Raw genomic sequence first — 21409 nt, 5'->3', positions numbered from 1 at the left:
AACCTAACCTAACCTAAACCTAACCTAAACCTAACTAAACCTAACCTAAACCTAACCTAATCCGATGGCCCGATAACTAGACTCAATCTTGAAAAAGTTTACTGATCAGTGTAAAGTTTAATTCTAAATATCCTTTCTCATCAGTTACCACACCAATAGATTTATTTTCACTCTTTCTATTTCAATCGTCAATGCTGCCATAAAATTCAATGCATCAATTTACATTCTATCGTAAATAAGACTGTCTTTATACGTTACTCTACTGTGATTGACTAAAATATTTCTTCACTCTCTCTCTCTCTCTCAGCTACAAACAATCTTCTTCTTCTCACTGTTTAATCCTCTTACTTTCGTTCGTGTTAACTCATTCCTTACCCCCATTCTTTCTTCCTATATACCCCTTCCCCATTCTTTTCTTCCTATGTACCCCCTTCCCCATTCTTTTTCTCTTTCCTATGTACCCTTCCCCATTCTTTTCTTCCTATATACCCCTTCCCCATTCTTTTCTTCCTATGTACCCTTCCCTATTTTTCTTCCTATGTACCCATTCCCCCATTCTTTTCTTCCTATATACCCCTTCCATTCTTTCTTCCTATGTACCCTTCCCCATTCTTTTTCTTCCTAGGCACTCTTTTCCTCAGCTCTTTCTTCCCTATATATACCCCTCTTCCCCCATTCCTCCTTTTTCTTTCCTATATACCCCTTCCCCATTTTTCTTCCTATGTACCCCTTCCCTATTCTTTTCTTCCTATGTACCCCTTCCCTATTCTTTTTTTTCTTCCTATGTACCCATTCCCCATTCTTTTTCTTCCTATATACCCCTTCCCCATTCTTTTCTTCCTATATACCCCTTCCCCCATTCTTTTTCTTCCTATGTACTTTCCCCATTCTTTTTTCTTTTCCTATATACCCCTTCCCCATTCTTTCCTATGTACCCCTTCCCCATTCTTCCTATATACCCTCTTCCCCCATTCTTTTCTTCCTCCCTATATACCCCTTCCTCCATTCTTCTTCCTATATACCCCTTCCCATTCTTCCTATGTACCCCCTTCCCCCATTCTTTTCTTTCTTCCTATATATACCTTCAACTTTTCAATCGTCGGTAAATAAACAATCTATCCCCAAAACAATTTCTAGCAGCTGTAAGTCGGTCTCTTCTGTGTGTACCCTAATTCTCTCTCCCTCCCCCTTCACTCCCCTCACGTGCTGAATTGAAGAATGAAAGAATGTAAAAAGTGAAACGTTGCTAGAAAGAATAAGGTCGTGTCAGGTCGAGAGGCTATTGGTCGAGGCAGAAGTTGAGTGCGTTACGTCCTCTTGATTGAGATTAAATACTGGTGGATAAAATTTTTGCCTCAACGCCATAATGAGGAAAAAAAATCGCTTTATATGAGAATAGTGAGTCAAAATTTGCTTAGTTACAGAGCCAAAGGAATGAGATTAGTAGAGGTTAGGTTAGGTTAAGTAGAGGTTAGGTCAGGTGGTAGATACGACAATTAATGCTGGTTGATGCCAAAAGCGAGAAAATTCAATATACACTCAGTGGTGGTGAGGTACTACTGGCGGTCGGAAGGTTAGAGAGGTGTTGAGAGGTTGGAGAGGTGTGAGGTACTGAGAGGCCGGAGAGGAGAATTCACGTGTGCCCTCTCAGTCAGCCAACACCAATGAGTGGTGAGAGGGAGAGGCTGCAGGTGTAAGTCAAGCAGGCTTTTAGGGGGTATAGTGAAGAGTGTTAATGTGATATTTATAATGGCTCATGACCTCTTCTGACCTCCCCTACCCCCTATTTTCCTCATTCCTGATCAACCTCTTCACCCCCTCCCCCTCATGATTTCTCTTCCATCTTTTTCCCTTCCCACATCTTCCCTTTACTGTGGTCGATCTCTCCTCCTCCTCCTCCTCCTCCTCTTCATCATCACTACTCTCTCTCTCTTCCCATTCACTTATTTACTCTTCACCATAAACCATCCTTCTTTCTTTCTACATTCCTTGATCTTCCCTATTTATCATGACCTACTAGTCTTCTTCTTCTTCCTCCTCCTCCTCTTCCTCATGGTCTTCCCCCTCCCCCCCCCGTCTCCTGCGCACTCATAAAATCTTCCTCACCCAATCACCATGACTCTTCTTTCCTCTGCCATCATCTCCACTACTACTCCTCTTTTTCTTCTTTCGCTTGACTCCTCCTCTTCTTCCTCCTCCTCCTCCTCGTCTTTTAACCATGGCCTCTCCCTCTTCTACGCTCATCATAAATCTTTCCTCACCCAATCACTGTGAATCTTCCTCCTCTACTACTCTCTTTCTCTTCTCCATGACTCCTCCTCCTCTTCCTCCTCCTCTCCCGTCCCCCAGTATCACCCCCACCCCTCCTCCCCACCCAGCACCCCCCTCCCCACCCAGCACCCCTCTCCCCTCCGCTAGTTTCGCTCTGGCCCGCGGCGATTTAATTTGTCTTATCTGGCCGGACGACTTTGATAATGAACATTTTATTGGGCGTAATGACGGGTGACGGCATCAAGACCTGATCCTCAAGCAGCTTACCGGGGCCCCGTCTACCGTCCATTGGCAGCTCCTCCGGTGACTGTGGGGACGGTGGATAGACAAGAGTGAACGGACGGGGAAAATAGACGGGACATAAACACGTGAAGTGACTGGTAGAGGGACACACGAGATACAGTCAAGGTGACGAACTGAGGCCAGGGAGGACTGTACTAAATGTGAGGAGCCAAGAGGACTATGGGGCCTACGCTGGACGCAATCATGCAAGTGAACTGGAGAAGAGTAGTAGACGCAAGCACACAAGGGGACTGCTGGGGAAGGAGGGGCTGATGGGGGAGGAGGGACTGCTAGGGGAGGAGGGACTGCTGGGGGAGGAGGGACTGCTGGGGGAGGAGGGGCTGCTGGGTAGGAGGGACTGGTGGGGAAGGAGGGACTGCTGGGGGAGGAGGGACTGTGAACACGGTAGGAATACAATAAACGGCAGCTGACAAAGAGACAGGAAGGGTCACGATAAAACAATCGTCGGAGCTGTGATAAAACTCTCCCTTTACCTCTCAAGGGGAATAAAATCGTTCTCCCCATATTGTTTGTGAAGTAGAAAAACACAATAAAGAATATCTGTAAAATGATATTAGATATTTGATGACATTCACTTTAATCGATGTAAAGTGACTGTCAATTTTCACAGCCGGTGTTAGCAATCCCAACTGGCTAGGTAGCTGGCTGGTTGGCTGGTCAACGGCATGGTTGACCGGCTGTAGTCTGGCCAAGTGGCTGGCTGGACGGTTCCCCATTACACTCACCTCTAACCTACACTGACGTCACCACCACTAACTTTTATGCTAATCTGACGATGCAGCTAAGAATAATAATAAGAGAATTCCCAGCGAGGTTAAGCTAAAATATTACACACAAGTCCGACCAGTACGGGGAGGAACGAACGAACTTTCAAGAATTTGGAGCCTCACAAGGTTCCTGTAGAGGCTCCTCATAGACTTCGTCAGCGCCGACGGCAGGAGTGATACCCTCCACACCCACCTTGTTGGCAGCACCAACCAGGACCATCTAGGTGTGTGGGTACACCGCAGTTAAAAGGAAACATTCATGAGGGAAACATTCTCATTGCTGACGTCTTTTTTACACATGAGAAATAATCGGTGAGAATTATATACGTGTCCCCGGCGAGGGTCCTTAGTGGATGATGCCCACTGCCTAATATGGCGGCAGTTTCATTTATTTGGCCATACCACAGTGACGCTGAGACAGTCTTGCCAGACACGCGCACCCCTGCTCCAGAGTGAATATTTACCACCACTCGGGACTGACGGAGGACCTTCCTCTTTAGTGATTACGGTGGGTAAACTTTGGAAGTTTTCCGTGACTCTCCGGCTAAGATCCATTTTGGAGAGGGAAATTATTACTTACTCTTTCTCGATGCAAACACTAAGTAATTTTACCAATAATAATAAAACACTTTTATTAGTGAATTAAATAGCCAAGCAACAGCAGGTTTAAACTCGATTACACTTGAAACGCACACAAACACAAAACCTTGAGGTCATCCCACCAAATTATGTAAGTTCCCCCTGAGAGACGACAACAGCTGGGTGGCGCTGGGCTCTGTTGCTGGGAGTGGGTGGGGCCACCAGCGAAAATGGGGGACGGACGCAAGCACCTCTTTTCATTCCTCTAGCGTAAGAAAAAAAAATAATCACCGTACCTGTTGGAGAATCAACTCGGAGTTTTCATCAACAATATTCCAAGTAATTTTTTTTGGTGTGAGTGTGTGTGTGTGAGTGAGTGAGTGTGTGTGTGTGTGTGTGTGTGTGTGTGTGTGTTTGTGTGTGTGTGTGTGTGTGTGTGTGTGTGTGTGTGTGTGTGTGTGTGTGTGTGTGTGTGTGTGTGTGTGTGTGTGTGTGTGTGTGTATCCGCGTGTATGTGTATGTGTATCTGTGTGTATATGTTGGGCTGGTAGAGAGGAAGACCAACAGCCTCGGGGTATAATTGAACTGTTCAGATGTAAACATTAGAATCGGGAGATGCAGTGTGAGTTGTGGTGCAGTGAAACGCGGCCCCGGGCAGGACGACCTCGCCTGGAAACTGTTGCTGGTATCCTGGTACCCGGAGGAGTGTAGCAGGAAGCCTGGGAAAGCCGTCGACACATTGGCTGTTCCTGAAGTGTATCTGTGTGAGTGTAGGAGCTGGGTGTTGGTGTGAGTTTAAAGGTTAAGGTGTCAGGAGCAGAGGTGTGGTGGTGTGACCTGGGGGTGGGGGGACTGAGGTGGAGAGTGGTTGTGGGTGTAGGAGAGGTAGGAGTGTACAGTGTTGGTGGGTGTCAGGGGGGGGGGATAGGGTGTAGAGTGTGGTGATGGGGGTAGAGCGTGGTGGTGGGTGTCGGGGTGGGGGAAGTAGGGGGTAGAATGGGGTGAAGAGTGGGGCGTCCCCAGCCTGGCAGCGCCTGGGGCACCAGTCAGCCGCGGGCCCCCGGGTGACCGCCCTGGGTTGATGACCCACACTCACCCCGCCGCCACCTCCGCCTCCTCCAGGGGTCGAGGCAGTGGCAGACAATCTTATCAATGTTTACAAAGGTGTTGATTTTTACTGCGTGTATTCAGCCCAATTCCCGTCTTTCTAGACTTGATTGGTGAATGAATCTCGCGCGTGAGGGATATTTCCTTCGGTGCGCCTTAACACAGTCAGTTATCAGTACTTGGTCACTCTTGTTTCCACTAAACATCAGACACTGACACAGTCTCGAAGCTCAACACTAACACCTTGTCATTGGTCTTTGACAGTAGGGTAGACCATACCCCTCACGAGGAATATATCACAAGAATAATTTAATATGTTGTTTACGAGTAACTTTCACTTCGCTATTATTCAAGAAAGATTCCAGACGGTGAGCGGCGGTGTAGCATCTTACTGTGTTGTGTTCAGGAGAAGGTTGTTCCCACACTGCTTGAGGTGACGACACAGCCTAAGGCGTATACAACTGTTTTAGGAAGCAGAGAACATCTATACTGGGGTGACGTCCCTCGAGTGTGAGCTGGGGTGGTGTGTGTGTGTGTGAGTGTGAGCTGGGGTGGTGTGTGTGTGTGTGTGAGTGTGAGCTGGGGATTCATTCATCTCCCTGTGTGAGTTGGGATTGCAACTCCCCCCCCCCCCCCCAGTGGGTGGTAGGGGAGGCAGTAGCGCCTGGGGGCCAAGAGTCACGCCCCCGGTAATCGTGTAAGCAGGGATGTCACAGTCCATCCTCTGCCTTCTCGTCAAACCACCAACGAGGCCAATTACAGTGTCCTGATGGGCGCGGCCTGCAGGGTAGGGCCGTGCGGGGACGCGTGCGGCACCCGTCATCTGGTGGGCCGCCTCCAGGCCCGCTGACAGGTGTTGGCCACAGGGACAGCGGGAGGACCATCTCGTGGGCGCCGGGGGCAGACTGGGGCAGCCCATGATGCTTCACCACCCACCTGTTGACTCACACGCCCGCACACTGGAGTCTAACACGTTACCTGCTGCTGTGACACCCCTGGCCTCTGACACGTCTGTGCCCTGACCTACATGACCAGTGACACAAGTGTACACACCTGTTCCTGCCAATATTAACGTCGTCAGAGTACAGTAATGTCGTCCTTGATACGTCACCTACTGCACCTCTCCTTCCTTCCCTCTGTTTCCTCCCACAGGAGACCACCTGTACACCGCCAGACCTGCTGCAGAGTCCTCGTCCCCCACTCCCTCAATTACTCCTGCCTGATAAGCTGCGAACAGTGCCTGCCTGACAACGCTCCACAATACTGAGTTAATGGTGCTCATCGTCCACTATCATTACCCTCACTCCACGCCCCGCGCCTCAACCACTTCTCTATTTTAAAACTCGTCCAGGGACAAACTTCTCAGAACGATTTTCAAATTCGGCGTAGATCGATACGTGGACAATAGGAATCGTTGTGAAATAGTTTACCAGCCGAAGAGGGGAGATACAGCAGCCTGATACTGGATCTCCGACTCTTACAACTTTTCTCACTCTTCTTCGTTCTCTCTTTCCCTTTTCTGCGTCTTCTTGTACTTGTTTCTCTTTTATCTCGTGGTAATTACAAGGAGTGGTGGATGAAGGATGGGCGGAGAGCGTCGGTTGACCAGCAGGAACCTGTCACCCGTTCCATTCATCCAGTTGTTTTAGAAGCATCCACGGCTCACCCGGGGACAGTCGGCAATCAATACTTGAAGCCCGATGACGCGGTGGTGATGTACGGTGCTCGCTCGCCGCCTCCACCCTCCCCTCCCCTCGCTATGTACTCCCTCGTACTTTTATGTGTACATGTACTCTGTGTACACGGGTACTCCTAGTTTACGTGTACATATGACTCCTCCGTGTACATGGATTCCTTGAATATATCCAAATGCATGTACTATAAATTACATCAGTGTACGCATTCTTACCCTGTTCAGAGAGAGAGAGGTGATGTGGATGTACAGTACTGTGTACAGGGGAGGTGGAGTAGGTTGGTGTGGATGTATTGTTCCCAGGAGGTTGGGAAGCTGACAAAGAAAAACTTATGCTGTGCACCAACGCGCCAACATAGCTGTGTACTCTAACATATTACACAGAATATTGTATACACAGACAGTGAGTGTGTACCATTGGAGAACTGTGTAAGTGTGTGTCTTCTGTTGTGTACACTATATACAGTAGGTGCATCCTTGTGTACGTTACACGGTGTGCACATGAAACCGTTGTCCTGATATGTGTGAACGCTTTCTCTCTCTCTTGCACACACACACACACACACACACACACCTGACCCCAGCACAGCTCAAGCAGGAAGAAAGTTTAGAGTGTCAATAATTACACACAGATGCGCCACGAACCGTAAACCCGATAATTACTGAACCTCGTCACCAAAAATGTCTCCACCATTGACGAAAAAAGAAAAAAATCGAAAGTGAATAAAATAAATTGATATTTTCTGATACTTTACAAACAATATCGTCCAAACATAATGACTGATTCAACTTAGTATTGTAAAGTGAACTAATGATGTGTTTTGTGAGGTAATGTGGAGGGTATAAGATTCATTTTGTATTATTGCGTTTGTTGAGGGTATGATTGGATGAGGAAAAGATGATATGAAAATTGGATAGGATAGGGTAGGTCCGAAACGCTTTGGGTTGGGTTGGGTTAGGTTAAGGTCTGAAACACTTGGGGTTAAACCGTCTTTATTTCAGCCTCACTTCAGTGGACAGAGACGCGGGCGCTGTGATGGTGTGAACGACTTAACAGCCACCGGGACTCGGACCATCAACCTAGCGACTGTGGATTAGTGAGTGGACGGCACCCTGTTTGTTTTGATGGGAAGGATTAGGCAAACCGTGTGACCTCCTGTGGACTGACCGGGGCGAGGCAGAGAGGCACATCTACACACAGACAGATTCTAAGGCTCCCAGGGATGTGTGTTATTGTACGAATTTATCAGGACCTGCAGGAACCCCAGAGCTACGAGGACTTCACAAGGGCTCGTAGGAACCCCAAAAGACCCACGAGGACTACATAGGGACCCGTAGGAACCCCAGAAGACCCACGAGGACTTCACGAGGACTTCACAAGGATTCACAGGAACCTCAGAGCCACGGGGACTTCACAAAGATTCACAGGAACCCCAGAGCCACGAGGACTACACAGGGACCGGTAGGATCTCCAGAAGACCTACGAGGACTTCACAAGGACCCGTAGGAACCCCAGAAGACCCACGAGGACTTCACAAGGACCCGTAGGAACCCCAGAAGAACCACGAGAATTTCACAAGGACTCGCAGGAACTCATGCAAGGATTCCAGATAAGGTCCCACCAATATTAACTCGTCCTTATAAGAGAGACGAGGAGGCTGAGCTTGTTGGCCAGCGCAGTAAAGGTGATTAAAGCAACCACTAATAGCAATGGACTACTGAGGGAGGGGGTGAAGGAGGGTAAGTGGCAATGGACTACTGAGGGAGGGGGTGAAGGAGGGTAAGTGGCAAAAAAGGAGATAATGGAAGGGAAAGGTGGAAAAAAGAGGGGTGAGAGGGAGAGGAGGAAGGAAGAGGGTTGAGAAAGAGAGGAGGGATGAAGAGGGGTAAGGAAGGGAAGGAGGGAGGAATAGGAGTGAGAGGAAGAGGGTTGAGAAGGAGAGGAGGGAGGAAGAGGGGATAAAAAGCAGAGGGGAAGGAAAAGGAAGAGTGGTGAGGAGAGTTATTAAGTGGAAGGGAGAGAAAGAGGAAATGAGGAAGAGAAGGGATGGGGGAAGAGGATGGAGGAGAGTAAGAAAAGAGGTGATTAGAAGAGGAGAGAAACAGATAAACAAAGGAAAGAAAGAAGGAAACGAAAGATGTTGGATGAAACTGTAGGTGAAGAGAAAAAGGGAAGAAGAGAAGACAAAGGAAGATGGAAGCAGAGGAGAGGATGAGAGAAGGCAGTAGAGGAGAAGGAAGGGAAAAGTGAAATAAAAAAAAGAAAGACAAAAGACAGATCGTTTGGATGGTAATCACTATTCATGACACAGTAAGGTTGTGGACAGCGGCACAATCAACCTAACCTAACCTAACCTAACTTAACTTAACCCCAAATGGATCAGAATATTTTGTGCAGCTGGTGAACTGTGGAGGACGGAGAGGTATAGAGAGGGGGGGAGAGGAATGGGAGGGAAGGGAGGAGAAGACGAGAGGGGTGCAGTGAGGATAGGGAGGGGAGGGAAGAGAGAGGGAGTTAGGGAGGGGTGAACTGGGGACAGGGAGGGGTGTGGGAAGGGAGGAGACGGGAAGGGTGCAGTGAAAAAGGGAAGGGGAGGGAGGGGAAAAGAAGAAAAGAACGGGGGGGGGAAGCAGAAGAGGAGAAACAGGAAGAGGAGGAAAGGGTAGAAAGAAGAGAGAAAGGCAGAGGTAACATCATCATCATCATCACCATCATCACCATCATCATCATCACCACCATCATCACCATCATCATCACCATCATCATCATCATCACCATCATCACCATCATCACCACCATCATCATCACCATCATCATCATCTACCCATCATCATCCACCATCATCATCACCTCACATCATCATCATCACCATCATCATCACCCACATCATCATCATCACCATCATCATCACCACCATCACCATCATCATCATCATCATCATCATCATCATCACCATCATCATCACCATCATCACCATCATCATCACCATCATCATCATCATCATCACCACCATCATCACCATCATCACCACCATCATCATCACCATCATCATCATCATCATCATGTCAGTATTAATCGTCTGGTCTAGTACAGTGGTTAATGTGTCCGTAAGTGCATTCATAAGTGTGTCCGTAAGTGCATTCATAAGTGTGTCCGTAAGTGCATTCATAAGTGTGTCCGTAAGTGCATTCCTCCACAGTGTGTATAAGGTAATCACATACACTGAACCTACAGAAGGTATAAGTGTATAAGTAAGAGGCTGTGTGTGTGTGTGTGTGTGTGTGTGTGTGTATTTACATATGCTAAGTGACGCAAGTGTGTGTGTGTAGTGACCCGTGTTTATGTGCTGCAAGTGTTGTGTGTTGAGTGTAGCTGAGTGTGGGGAGTGTAGCTGAGTGTGGCTCAACCAAGTGTGGGTGTTTGTGTTACCAACAGGTCGTAAGTGTATGTGTTATTGACAGGTGTGGTCAGTATAGGTGTGTGTGTGGCCAGGTGCGTATATAAAACAGGTGTGAATGTGTGACCAAATGTGTACATCTAGAAGCTGTGCGTGTGTATTGCTGCGAACTGTACATCTATCAGGTGTACATCACGTGTGTGTGTGTGTGTGTGTGTGTGTGTGTGTGTGTGTGTGTGTGTGTGTGTGCGCGCGCGCGCGAAATATGGGGCCCTCGCGTGTGACTATACATCGCTGCCTAAGATGGTCTATAATTTCCCCTGATTCATGTGAGACTGAAGAAAAAGGAGCGGGATGGCTATTGCCGCCTCGCACCCTCGACCTCTCCACTGCTCTCCTCATAGACGCTCGACTTCCTTCAAGTTTCTGTAAATTATCTGCCTGGACTACCTACTGCTGCCTTCAGTAACTTGTTTCCATCAACAGCGTCACCACAGCACGCTACAGGTGCATATTTTCTTCTTATTTCCTGTCCTGTACTCATCAGGTTCCATCGTTTACCGCGACAACACCTTCATCAGGTGTAATAATACAAATAAAGTTAAGTTCCTTCTGTCATCAGGTGTGTGAAGGCTCCATTCATCTCGTGCTAACCCTCCCTGTGCCCCGGACTGGTGGAACGACTGGTCCTGGTCTGTGCTTCTCCATGTAGCTGGCTTCTTGGCAGGCCTGGCCGAGCGTTGCCTTATGGTGGGTAATTGCGGGGTGTGGCGAAGCGATGGGCCGCCCAGCCAAGACCTCCTCCTCCTCCTCCTCCTGCCCCTCGCTAGGAGCAGCCGCACGCCGCCAGCATCAAGACAACGAGCTCGTCTTATAAGAACTCAGGAGGTTACGGATGAATGACCAAGACTGGTATTGTTGGGCCGAGGGTCAATAGAAGCTCTCAAGGGTCACTGAAACCTTTTAAGTGTTCTCTATCATCTTCAGGGTGTTACCTTGTCTTGGGCAAATCTGGAATCTCCGTAATAGGCCAGCGGAACATCTTCTGGTCACTGGTATCTCTGAAGGTGTACAGGGGTCTTAAGGGGTGCTGAACCATCTTCAAGTTTGGTTACAAGGAAGACGTGTCATTAAATGAAGGTCATGAAGGTATGAAGACCTTCGGGGAACAGACAGCCCGAAGTGCCCTCGGTTGTTAGCCGAGCTCCCGATGGCGGTAGGAGAGCCGAGGCCCTGACCGTGGCCACGACTGTAGCCGCGACGTCAATTACTGGAGCGGAGTGGTCCCGGCGGTGATAGAGGGTGTGTGGTGGGAGGCGGCGGAGGTAAGTGGTGCAAGGTACGTGGTACTGTGGTGGTACGCCGGCTCGGTCCCCATAATGACGGCTGGCCAAGATTCACGGGCTACGTAATGATGCAGTGCGCGGCTGAACCAGGGGGGCCTATACCCAGCACTCACTGCTCACACAACTCCCGCCCTTAGGCATGAGGGCCATAAGGGTTAGCAGGGTGATGTGAACACGTGGAGGGGTGAGACCCTTGCGGCTACTGGCGACTTGGGGATGTGTAACATGGTTGCCAGGTGCGTGAGTGTTGCGTGAGTCGCCCCTAGCCTGCAGCCCCAACCAGAGGGGCTGCAGGCTAGACCCCTCTACGCTCTGCCCCTCCCCCAAGTTCTCTCCAGAGCCCCTGCTCCGCTCCTGGTGCTCAGGGCCTCAGAAGCGGAGCAAAGGGCGGAGGAGTGACCGAGGCGGCAGGAGGGACGTAATAAGTTCCACCTTGACCCGTCCAACCGCAAGGGTCACCTCCGCCAGCCCCGCCAGCCAGGCCGACGATCCCGTACACGTCACCACCACCACCGCTGACACCACGCACTGACACCATCCGCTGATACCTGGGGCTGACGCCATGTAGTAACACCAGGAGCTGATGCCAGCTACTGAACTAACACCAGCCAAAAGCATCGGCCGCTAAAACTTAGTGACCAAAATCAAGCACAAGGTCCGAGTGACGCCACCAGGAGCTGATACCGTCACCCGCCGCTAACTCCCAGAGATAATGCCAGGACAGAGCCAGATACTGACACATAAACAGACACCAGACGCTACATCACCTGGCACCCACTACGAGTATCTCAGCGTCACAGATACAAACAACTCTTCCGACAGACTTAAGCCAGATGCCCCGTAATTGTAAGAAAACACAGGTCTGCCATCACCGCTACACCACCTTACTGACATGGATCATCACCTAACACAGGTCTGCCATCACCGCTACACCACCTTACTGACATGGATCATCACCTAACACAGGTCTGCCATCACCGCTACACCACCTTACTGACATGGATCATCACCTAACCCAGGTCTGCCATCACCGCTACACCACCTTACTGACATGGATCATCACCTAACACAGGTCTGCCATCACCGCTACACCACCTTACTGACATGGATCATCACCTAACACAGGTCTGCCATCACCGCTACACCACCTTACTGACATGGATCATCACCTAACCCAGTGCATTATTTTTCTTAAAGCTTTTTTCTCAATCCCTACGCCTTTAACCATTGACAGCTACAGCAAGAGGTAACACTCAACTTTAACTCTCGTATTACTAAGATAAAATAGTATAAGCAGAGAATATGTATAGAGAAATAAGTAAACACACCTATAGTCATTGCCAAGTCGGATAATAAACGTTAACGCTGAAGATTAATGGATTTTACGTTTATATATGAGAGTGTAAAGAAGAGGAGGAGAGGTTGGCACAAGTGTAGGATGTTGGACTCCTCAGCAGCCGCCCGAAGTAAACGAATCCTTATAACCTTAACACTTTACTATCCGGGGATACTTAAGGCTTATTGCTACCCTTCTAGTACGTTCAGATAGCCCAGCCCAGCCCAGCCCAGCCTAACCTAACCTAACCTAACCTAACCTGGCGCACGTGAAGGAGATAGAGTGAAGGTCTCGGTCCATGGGAATAACGTTATATTTTGGGATCGAACTCGGGATCTTAAACAAATCTCCCAACGAAATCCATCTTAAGGTACAGTGACGATTGTGGTGATAGTGGTGCTATAGTGATGGTGGTGATAGTGGTGATAGTGGTGATAGTGGTAGTAGTGGTGATGGACTCTACACGGGACAAGGGTGGACTGGGACAAGATTACAGGTATTTTGTCTCACAGGTGGGTAATTGGCATCCCAGGGTCCCAGCCGCACGCTACGCTACCCTGCCTCCTCTCCCCCGATCTGCCCTCCGCCATCACGCAGAAGGAACCACCGTGGGAGAGAGGTGAGGGATGGAAGAGAGAGGCGAGGGATGGAAGAGAGAGGCGAGGGATGGAGGAGAGAGGTGAGGGATGGAGGAGAGAGATGAAGGATGGAGGAGAGAGGTGAGGGATGGAGGAGAGAAGTGAGGGATGGAGGAGAGAGACGAGGGATGGAGGAGAGAGGTGAGGGATGGAGGAGAGAGGTGAGGGATGGAGGAGAGACGCGGGGGATGGAGGAGAGGCATGGAAGAGAGAGGTCGTGGGAGAGAAGAGTGTGAGAGTGGGGGAAACATGGTGAGAGGGATCGAGAGAGAGGGTGCTGGATGGAAGAGGGATGTAGGAAAGGGAATTTGCGTATGAGGAGTATTGAAGAGAAGAGTTGGGGAGGGAAAGGTGGAATGGAAGAGAAATTGAGAGAGAGAAGGAGGGGGGTGCACGTGCGACACTGATGGAGAGAAGACGCATCAAGGGGAGGTAAATGGAAGAGGGGCGAGGAGGAGAAGAGAGAAAAAGAAGAGTGTGATAGATGAAAGAGGAGGGATGAAATAAAAGCAGAGGAGTGTTACAGGTATAGGAGAGAGGGTGAGAGAGTGTTACAGGTATAGGAGAGAGGGTGAGAGAGTAGAGGAGAGGAGGGAAGGGCGGGAGAGAAAGGGTGGGGGTGGGGGGACATGTAGGGAAGTGAGTGTAACAGGTGATTGTGGGAAGGGAGGGAGGGAGGAGTGGGGTGATTGAGGGTGGGAAGTGAGGAGGTTGCCCATCATGTAACACGGAAAGGTCTAGTTACGTGTTCCATTAATGATCTCACTATATAATACAATGAACTATATTAGTAATGTTAATATGCCTCTGTATTAAAGCTGTACGTGTTTATTAACTCTTACTAATGTCAGGTGTTAAATATAGATATTATACACTTATTATTAAAGCCAATTGGCGCGCGCGCACACACACACACACACACACACACAGCAATGCAAGCAGAGCGTGTGAAGATTACTACAGGCAGACACACAACCAGATGCTTCCTCCTATTAGCCACAGGTAAGAGGAATCATTCACGGCGTCAATCAAGGCGCCGCTGTAGGGAAATAGGCGTCATAGGCCTACGTCTTAGGTCCCCAACTCTCACTTCTTTACGGTCTTGTTTACAACTTCTTGCCCCGCTGCTCACTGCCCACGACCCACACCATCTAAGTCCTTATCCCTGACTTTAATTTAATGCCCCTATCGCCCTTATATCAGGTGTCATTACCGCCCAAATCTGTCCTTAGGTTGGTGCTGTGGTGGCCACGTTGTGATCCCGGCCTGGTCCACCATTATCACGCGGCCCAGGGATTACTACACAGTGTGGCCGACGCCGTTTGTTTATAGTCACTCTTCCTAAGTAAGAAGCGATTTAGTTCACGAATTACAGCTATAAAATTAATTCTGAATCATTTCCTGAGCGTCAGGTTTTATTTTTCGGGTGAGAACAACTGTTTCCGGAGACGCTGAGTCACCAGGATAAGCGGGTGTGAGGAGCAGAGCGTCTGTCACAGTTAGCTGGCAACACTGCAGGGCCGTCACAGGTCGCGGGGCTAATCGGCGTTTCGCACAATTTGAGGCAGAGGAGAGGACGAATTTCCGGTGGGGACGAGTAACCTGCGAGTCGTCACGAGAGGTGAGATCTTGGTGGGATGAAACATTATCATTGTCCCCGCGGTCTCCCTCCAGAAAAAAAAAGAAAATGGCGGGCGGGAGCTGCAGGCGTGGGTCCCAGAACAACGGAAGCGACAGGTGGACTGTGTTTACTGTCCCTCCTGGATTAGCACCTGTCCCAGGGTCTGTGGCGAGGGCTTCACAGCGTCGCGGGAGGGAGGGTGATAAATGTGAGAGGCTGGCGGTTCTTCTCCACCTTCTCAGGAGGACACGTTAGTTATCAAAAACTCTGGTTGATTTTCCAGTCAATTGATCACCGAGTCTGTTATTCTCAGGGTCAAGTTAATATCCTATAATTACTGAACAATATCACGAGGGGCTTCCCTGACGAGGGTTTCTTTACCTCTCCGTGTGACTGTGCGCCGCGCGCGTCCTTGTTTAAGTCTCGGACGTGTGAGTAAGAGTTATGTTGGTGTTGATTATTATATATTCTTTTAACTAGACAGTGACTGCCGCTGGGTGCCGACGGTCGTCATCTTGAGCGATTCGTGTCAACTGATCATCAAGATGGAGACTCGATAGTTCCAAACTGCGAGATTCAGCAACGATTGATACATTTGTTTTGAATTTTGAAGGTCTTCAGACCACAGAGATAACCATATTTAACGTCGCACTAAAAAAAAAAACTAAGACAAATATCCGAATAATTACACCCGTCATCAAACACCCACACACCATCCACCCGCAACCACACAGCTTGTACTTACCGGTGACGCAGACGCTGCAGCGGCAGGAAGAGAGGAACTACAGAGCTGGATCTTGTCGAAGGTCACCAGTTGCGACGGAGGGCATCATTATGTCTTAAGGTGAGAGACTGAGGTAAGGATGTGTTGTGAGGGACTTACCTGCGAAGGACACCCCCTAGGAGGGAGGCGTTGAGGCACTCAGGCGGGGAGAGGCGGCGCTGCACCTCCGCCACCGTCACCTTGTACTTGGAGGTGGAGGAGAGGAGGGAGAGGCGGCCCGGCACCGAGCAGAACACGTCATTACCCGAGAGCATCCCGGACACACCCATGCTCTTCTCGCTCTTGAGGCCTGCAACACACCACACTCTCTCTCAGGGCCGCGCCACGCCAACCCCACGCCCTCTCCGGACACTCATCGAGGCGGGGAGGGCAGCAAGGGCAAGGGGAAGGAAGGGGAAGAGGGCACGTGAGGGAGGGAGGGAGACGATACGTTAGGTAGGGAAGGGGTTCGGCGTGGCGTGGGTTTGGGTAAAGAGGAAAAGAAAGAGGAAGGGAAGGACCACAGGGAAAATTATAGCAGGTTATGTGAGGGAGGGTTATGTGAGGGAGGGTTATGTGAGGGAGGGGGAGGGTTATGTGAGAGGGTTATGTGAGGAGGTCATGTGGGGGAGGTTATGTGAGGAGGGTTATGTGGGAGGGTTATGTGAGGGAGGGTTATGTGAGGGAGGTTATGTGAGGGAGGGTTATGTGTGGGAGGTTATGTGTGGGAGGTTATGTGAGGGAGGTCATGTGAGGAGGGTTATGTGTATGTGAGAGGGTTATGTGAGGGGGTTATGTGAGGGAGGGGTTATGTGAGGGAGGGTTATGTGTTATGTGGGAGTTATGTTCATGTGAGGGAGGGAGAAGTTATGTGAGGAGGGTTATTTGAGGGAGGGTTATGTGGGAGGTTATGAGGAGGGTCATGTGAGGGAGGGTGTATGTGAGGGGAGGGTCATGTGAGGGAGGTCATGTGAGGGAGGTCATGTGAGGGAGGTTATGTTATGTGAGGGGAGGGTTGAGGGAGGGGTCATGTGAGGGAGGTTATGTGAGGGAGGGTCATGTGAGGGAGGTCATGTGAGGGAGGGTTATGTGAGGGAGGGTTATGTGAGGGAGGGTCATGTGAGGGAGGGTTATGTGAGGGAGGGTCATGTGAGGGAGGGTCATGTGAGGGAGGTTTATGTGAGAAAACATTATACAAGAGAGGTGGTGTTGTGAGATTATAATATGTGCAGAGTGAGAGACGAGGCATCGAGGAGGGAGGAAAAAAAGGTGTTCACATCCCTCAGGTGTTCAAGTAGTGTTCACCAGCAACATCACCTCTGACTTGAACATATAACACCTCTACCCTGAACACCAGGACCCTTGAACTTCCTGAAGGTGTGTGAGGAAGTGAGGGGACACACGCGAATTCGAACACTTCACCTCATCAGTGTGTACAAGCACCATAGGATTGCCTGCGCTGGCGTTAATCTAATCAACTATCGCTGACGCCTGGCGTACTTTTTGAGCGAACAATATCTTAGGAACTTATTCTTCTTGTAAAGTTGACTCTATCCAAGACAAAATTTGGCTTATAAACCAAAAGTAAAAAAAGTCAGGTCATATCTATTTTAAGACAGCAAGTGACAATAATTTTTAGTCTTTTTTTTTTAAATGGCTTAAAGGTAACGGGATTCAAAGCCTGGTCAGTGTTAGCTGCCTGGGAGGTGGACGCCGGGGCTGACGCTACTGGAGTCATACACATCTCGCTGATGCTTGTGTCCCTATCACCTGTAGGCGGGGGTGAAGAAGGTTAGGGAGTGGTGGAGAATAAAGGGGAGGTATAGAGTAGGCCAGGGAAGGATCAAGAAGGATGGGGTAGAATGAAGAAGGTTGGGAAGGGGTGAGGAAGGCTAGCGTCCTACGAGCTCCCAGAGGGCCACATCAGTCAGCTTCCCCCATGAGGTACACTGAGAGGACTCGGTCGTCAGTAAGGCTACCCTCAGTATATATCTCAGTACCCTGGGACATATACACTGTAGTCAGACCATTACCGCCCTCACTGTCCCTCACACCACTGAGGAAACAACACTGGGTCCACTGTCTCAAGAGTTCACCCGATGAATATTTTTTGTAACTGGATATATAAGAGTTTACCTTTCACCATGTTGTACCTAAGTGAACATATCTAAAGTAAAGTTTCTCTCGCTGTAATTTTGATGTTATTTTTGGACGTTGTTTTTGTGTTTTGCCTGAAGTCAAACAGTTCTTATGTCTTCAGTTACGAGGAAGATTCATCGTGAGAACCTTTGAGAATTTAGGCGCTGATCTTCGAGAACTGAGTCGAGATTCTCTAAGACTCATTAGTAACTTTCCCCCTAAAGCGGTAGTCTTTTTGTAATTCTGATGCCAATTTGGTCATTAACGTTTGTGTTGTAGTTTAGGTTAGTTAGAAGTGTTCTCATATTCACTTTGGGTCAAAATTAAACGGATGAGTTTTGAGAATCATCGCTCAGGTCTGCCCGCATCAGGACACTGGTGGTGGATATGTCTCTCTTTCACTTAAACGTAAATTACTGTTTTATGGACCTACTTCTTACTTTTAATGCATATACTTACGTTACTTTAGCACCGAGCGTTAATTGGCACCTAACCTACCAATCAGCGACCAAACAGGGATTTTAACAATTACTTGTCAACAAAGTGTGAAAATGAGTTTAAGAGGCGGGCTGTGTGTGAGCCCCTGGGGGAGTCTTGGACCCTCAGAGCCACGACCTCTACTCGTCTGCCGTCCATCCAGCTAGGCCACCGACACAACTACTGTCATGCTACCTGTCAGCCTCATCCATGCAGGGAAGTGGGAAGGCGAGAGGACACGGAGACAGAGAGGAGGAATCTACCCATTGAGGACCAGTGATGGAAGAGCAGGAGGAGGAGGTCAGGAGACTGGCCAGAGACCTGGTGAGAGACAGTGTGGTGCTCATGCTTTACCCTTCACCGTGAGACACTTTGTACCAGTTGGGTATTACTTGGTAACATTCACGAGAGTACAGTTAATTACCGGTGTTATTTGGGGGGAGTAATTAAAGGAGGTCTATGAGACTGACTCATTTTTTTTCTTGTCCATTTTGTAGCGTCTCTGTTTCTGAGAGAGACTTATAGTGCCTCCGTGAGCCAGGTTGCTGAAGGCATGAAAGTTGCTCCTGGCGTTAATGCAGACTCCTTGCTGGTTGAAGTTGCTCGAAATTTCTCTCGTTCAAAGGAGGTGCAGAGATGCATCCAGGGCTCAGAAGCTGACGGTGAGAGAGGTTCGTTCCTGTATCTTGAGGAGGGGGACGCTGGAAGGGGGGGCATGGACATCAAATGGGAGATCATGGGCGTGGGGACATGAGTGTATATGCGTGGGGGAACGCGGCGTGGGCTTGTTTTGGGTGGTGACGGTATGCTCCCGGCAATGGACGCCGCCTCTCCTGCCTGCCTGGCGCTGTGGGTGTTGGTGCAGGAGGGAGTATGGGCGTCTTACCTACGGAGGATGCCGCCCAGGATGGAGGCGTTGAGACACTCTGGAGGGGAGAGTCGTCGCTGCACCTCCGCCACCGTCACTTTGTACTTGGAGTTGGAGGAGAGGAGGGAGAGGCGTCCTGGCACCGAGCAGAACACGTCGGAGGGCATCGCCGGGCCCAGCAGGTTCTCCTTCATCATGTGGTCGCCCATCTTGCCTGCAACACAGGCCGTCAGGCAGCGGGGAGGGCGCGGGCTGGGGTAGGGGGCTCTTGACATGGGGGTGGTATAGACAGTAAGATGTGAAGGGCAAGGGACACGCAAGGGGCAATGGGGGCGTCAGGTTCAGTGTGGGGGAGTGTGATGATGGGTGTAGTGCCAGTGGGGAACAACAGCAGCAGTAGTGATAATGGTTATGGTGGATGTACAGTGCTGGGAGCTGTGGCAGGTGTGGTGCCGATAAAAGAGAGGGTAATGTATTATTTTGTACCAGCAGAGTCGACGCTCAAATGAGTGACGAAAGTAACGTACAGTATAGTGCCAGTGGATGTGGTAGCAATTATGTATAGTGACAAGGGTCCAGTGGTTGTGGTGATGGATGTGTATTGTGGCAGTGGTTGTGGTGGTAGTTAACAGAGTGCTAGTGGCTATGGTGGTAGCAACGTTCAACGACTGTAGTTATAGCACCATCAATAACAAGACTACTAACATGACCACTAGAGAACGTTCACACACACACACACACACACACACACACACGCCGCCTACTCCCTCCCTCACGCACCCTGTAAAACTTGACCCCAATTACATCCAGGTTGAAAAGTTAACGTCTTAATTACCCTAAGAAACCGTTTAATCAAAACTCGACCAAAGAATCCGCGGCAAAAAATGTGAGGGAGCGTAGACCGGCATTCCTCCCAGTGGTCCGTCCGCCGAGCCGCACCCGTTCATGCAGATAATTTGTTTCCAAAACTAAGCACTTTAATTAAAATCCCAAAAATGTCAGCCACTCCAGTAATGCGGGGTCCAGAGGGAGGTACTGGGGAGGGTAAGAGGAGAGAAAGGAGGATGTAGGGATGGGGAAGGACGAGGTAAAGGATAGGGGAATATATGGTAGTAAGGGATTGAGAGTGAGGATAGGTGAAGGGAGGGGCTTGCTGAGGGGATGTGGGAGTCCTAATGTTGTGGTGTACGTGACAGTGTAAGGTACGTGGCAGTGTGAGGTACGTGGCAGTGTGAGGTACGTGGCAGTGTGAGGTGCGTGGCAGTGTGAGGTATGTGGCAGTGTGAGGTACGTGACAGTGTGAGGTGCGTGGCAGTGTGAGGTATGTGGCAGTGTGAGGTGCGTGGCAGTGTGAGGTACGTGGCAGTGTGAGGTACGTGGCAGTGTGAGGTACGTGGCAGTGTGAGGTACGTGGCAGTGTGAGGTGCGTGGCAGTGTGGATTATGAGTCAATATGAGAGACACACTCATGTGAGAACAAAGAACGTGTGTGGGTGATGTGGTGTGGATGGCTAGACACGGGATGGATGATGCAAGTGCCGTGTGGGTAACGTAGATGGCGTGGGAAAACCTGTGTGGGTGTTGCGTAATGTGTGTGTGTGTGTGTGTGTGTGTGTGTGTGTGTGTGTGTGTGTGTGTGTGTGAACTATGGCTGGCACTGCTTCCTGGTCTCTTCAGCACAGTACATGTAAACAACAGTAAACACGACCTGGAGTAAACAGAAGATTACCAGGGAGTGTAAATCCGTGTTGGGAGTAAGTCAACAGTGTATCCCTCGGTGTGCTTGAAGATGTGAGATGGAAGGGGTAGTGCCTCTGGTCTATACTATGGGAGGGGAAGGGTGGAAGGTGGGGCGAGCCGCTGTTATCTTGGAGAGTGAGGTGAGGGGGTGGGGGGTCGGGGGTGGGGGGTCGAGGTTCTAGCTCTCCCGGAGTTGGGTGAGGGGGCAGCGGCACTGATGTTGTTAGTCACAGAAAACGAGATGCAGTACACACGAGAGGTAAGGATCAACACCCTGCTGGCAACACTGCTACAGGGGAATCCTCGCTATAGTCACCCACCCGATGAATGAATATCAATAACATCTAGTTCCCGATACACGCAG

The 21409-nt window shown here is 49.7% G+C and overlaps 1 protein-coding gene across 9 annotated transcripts in view; it reads right to left on the bottom strand.

Annotated features, from left to right (window-relative positions):
* The window catches only part of LOC121857814 (transcription factor AP-2-epsilon-like), a 161120-nt gene that overhangs the window by 31855 nt on the left and 107856 nt on the right, over positions 1-21409 (bottom strand). For 7 of the 9 annotated variants that reach the window (XM_042354058.1, XM_042354065.1, XM_042354060.1 and 4 more), the window contains one exon: positions 19325-19520. In XM_042354058.1, the coding sequence (XP_042209992.1) occupies positions 19325-19520 (196 nt within the window). Of the gene's footprint in view, positions 1-15942; positions 16133-19324; positions 19521-21409 lie in introns of all 9 variants that reach the window. The other 2 variants (XM_042354059.1, XM_042354066.1) reach the window with 1 other exon arrangement.

This window comes from Homarus americanus, unplaced genomic scaffold, assembly GCF_018991925.1.
Source record: "Homarus americanus isolate GMGI-L3 unplaced genomic scaffold, GMGI_Hamer_2.0 scaffold13846, whole genome shotgun sequence".
Classification (NCBI taxonomy): domain Eukaryota; kingdom Metazoa; phylum Arthropoda; class Malacostraca; order Decapoda; family Nephropidae; genus Homarus; species Homarus americanus.
This window is presented reverse-complemented; position numbering and strand designations above follow the sequence as displayed.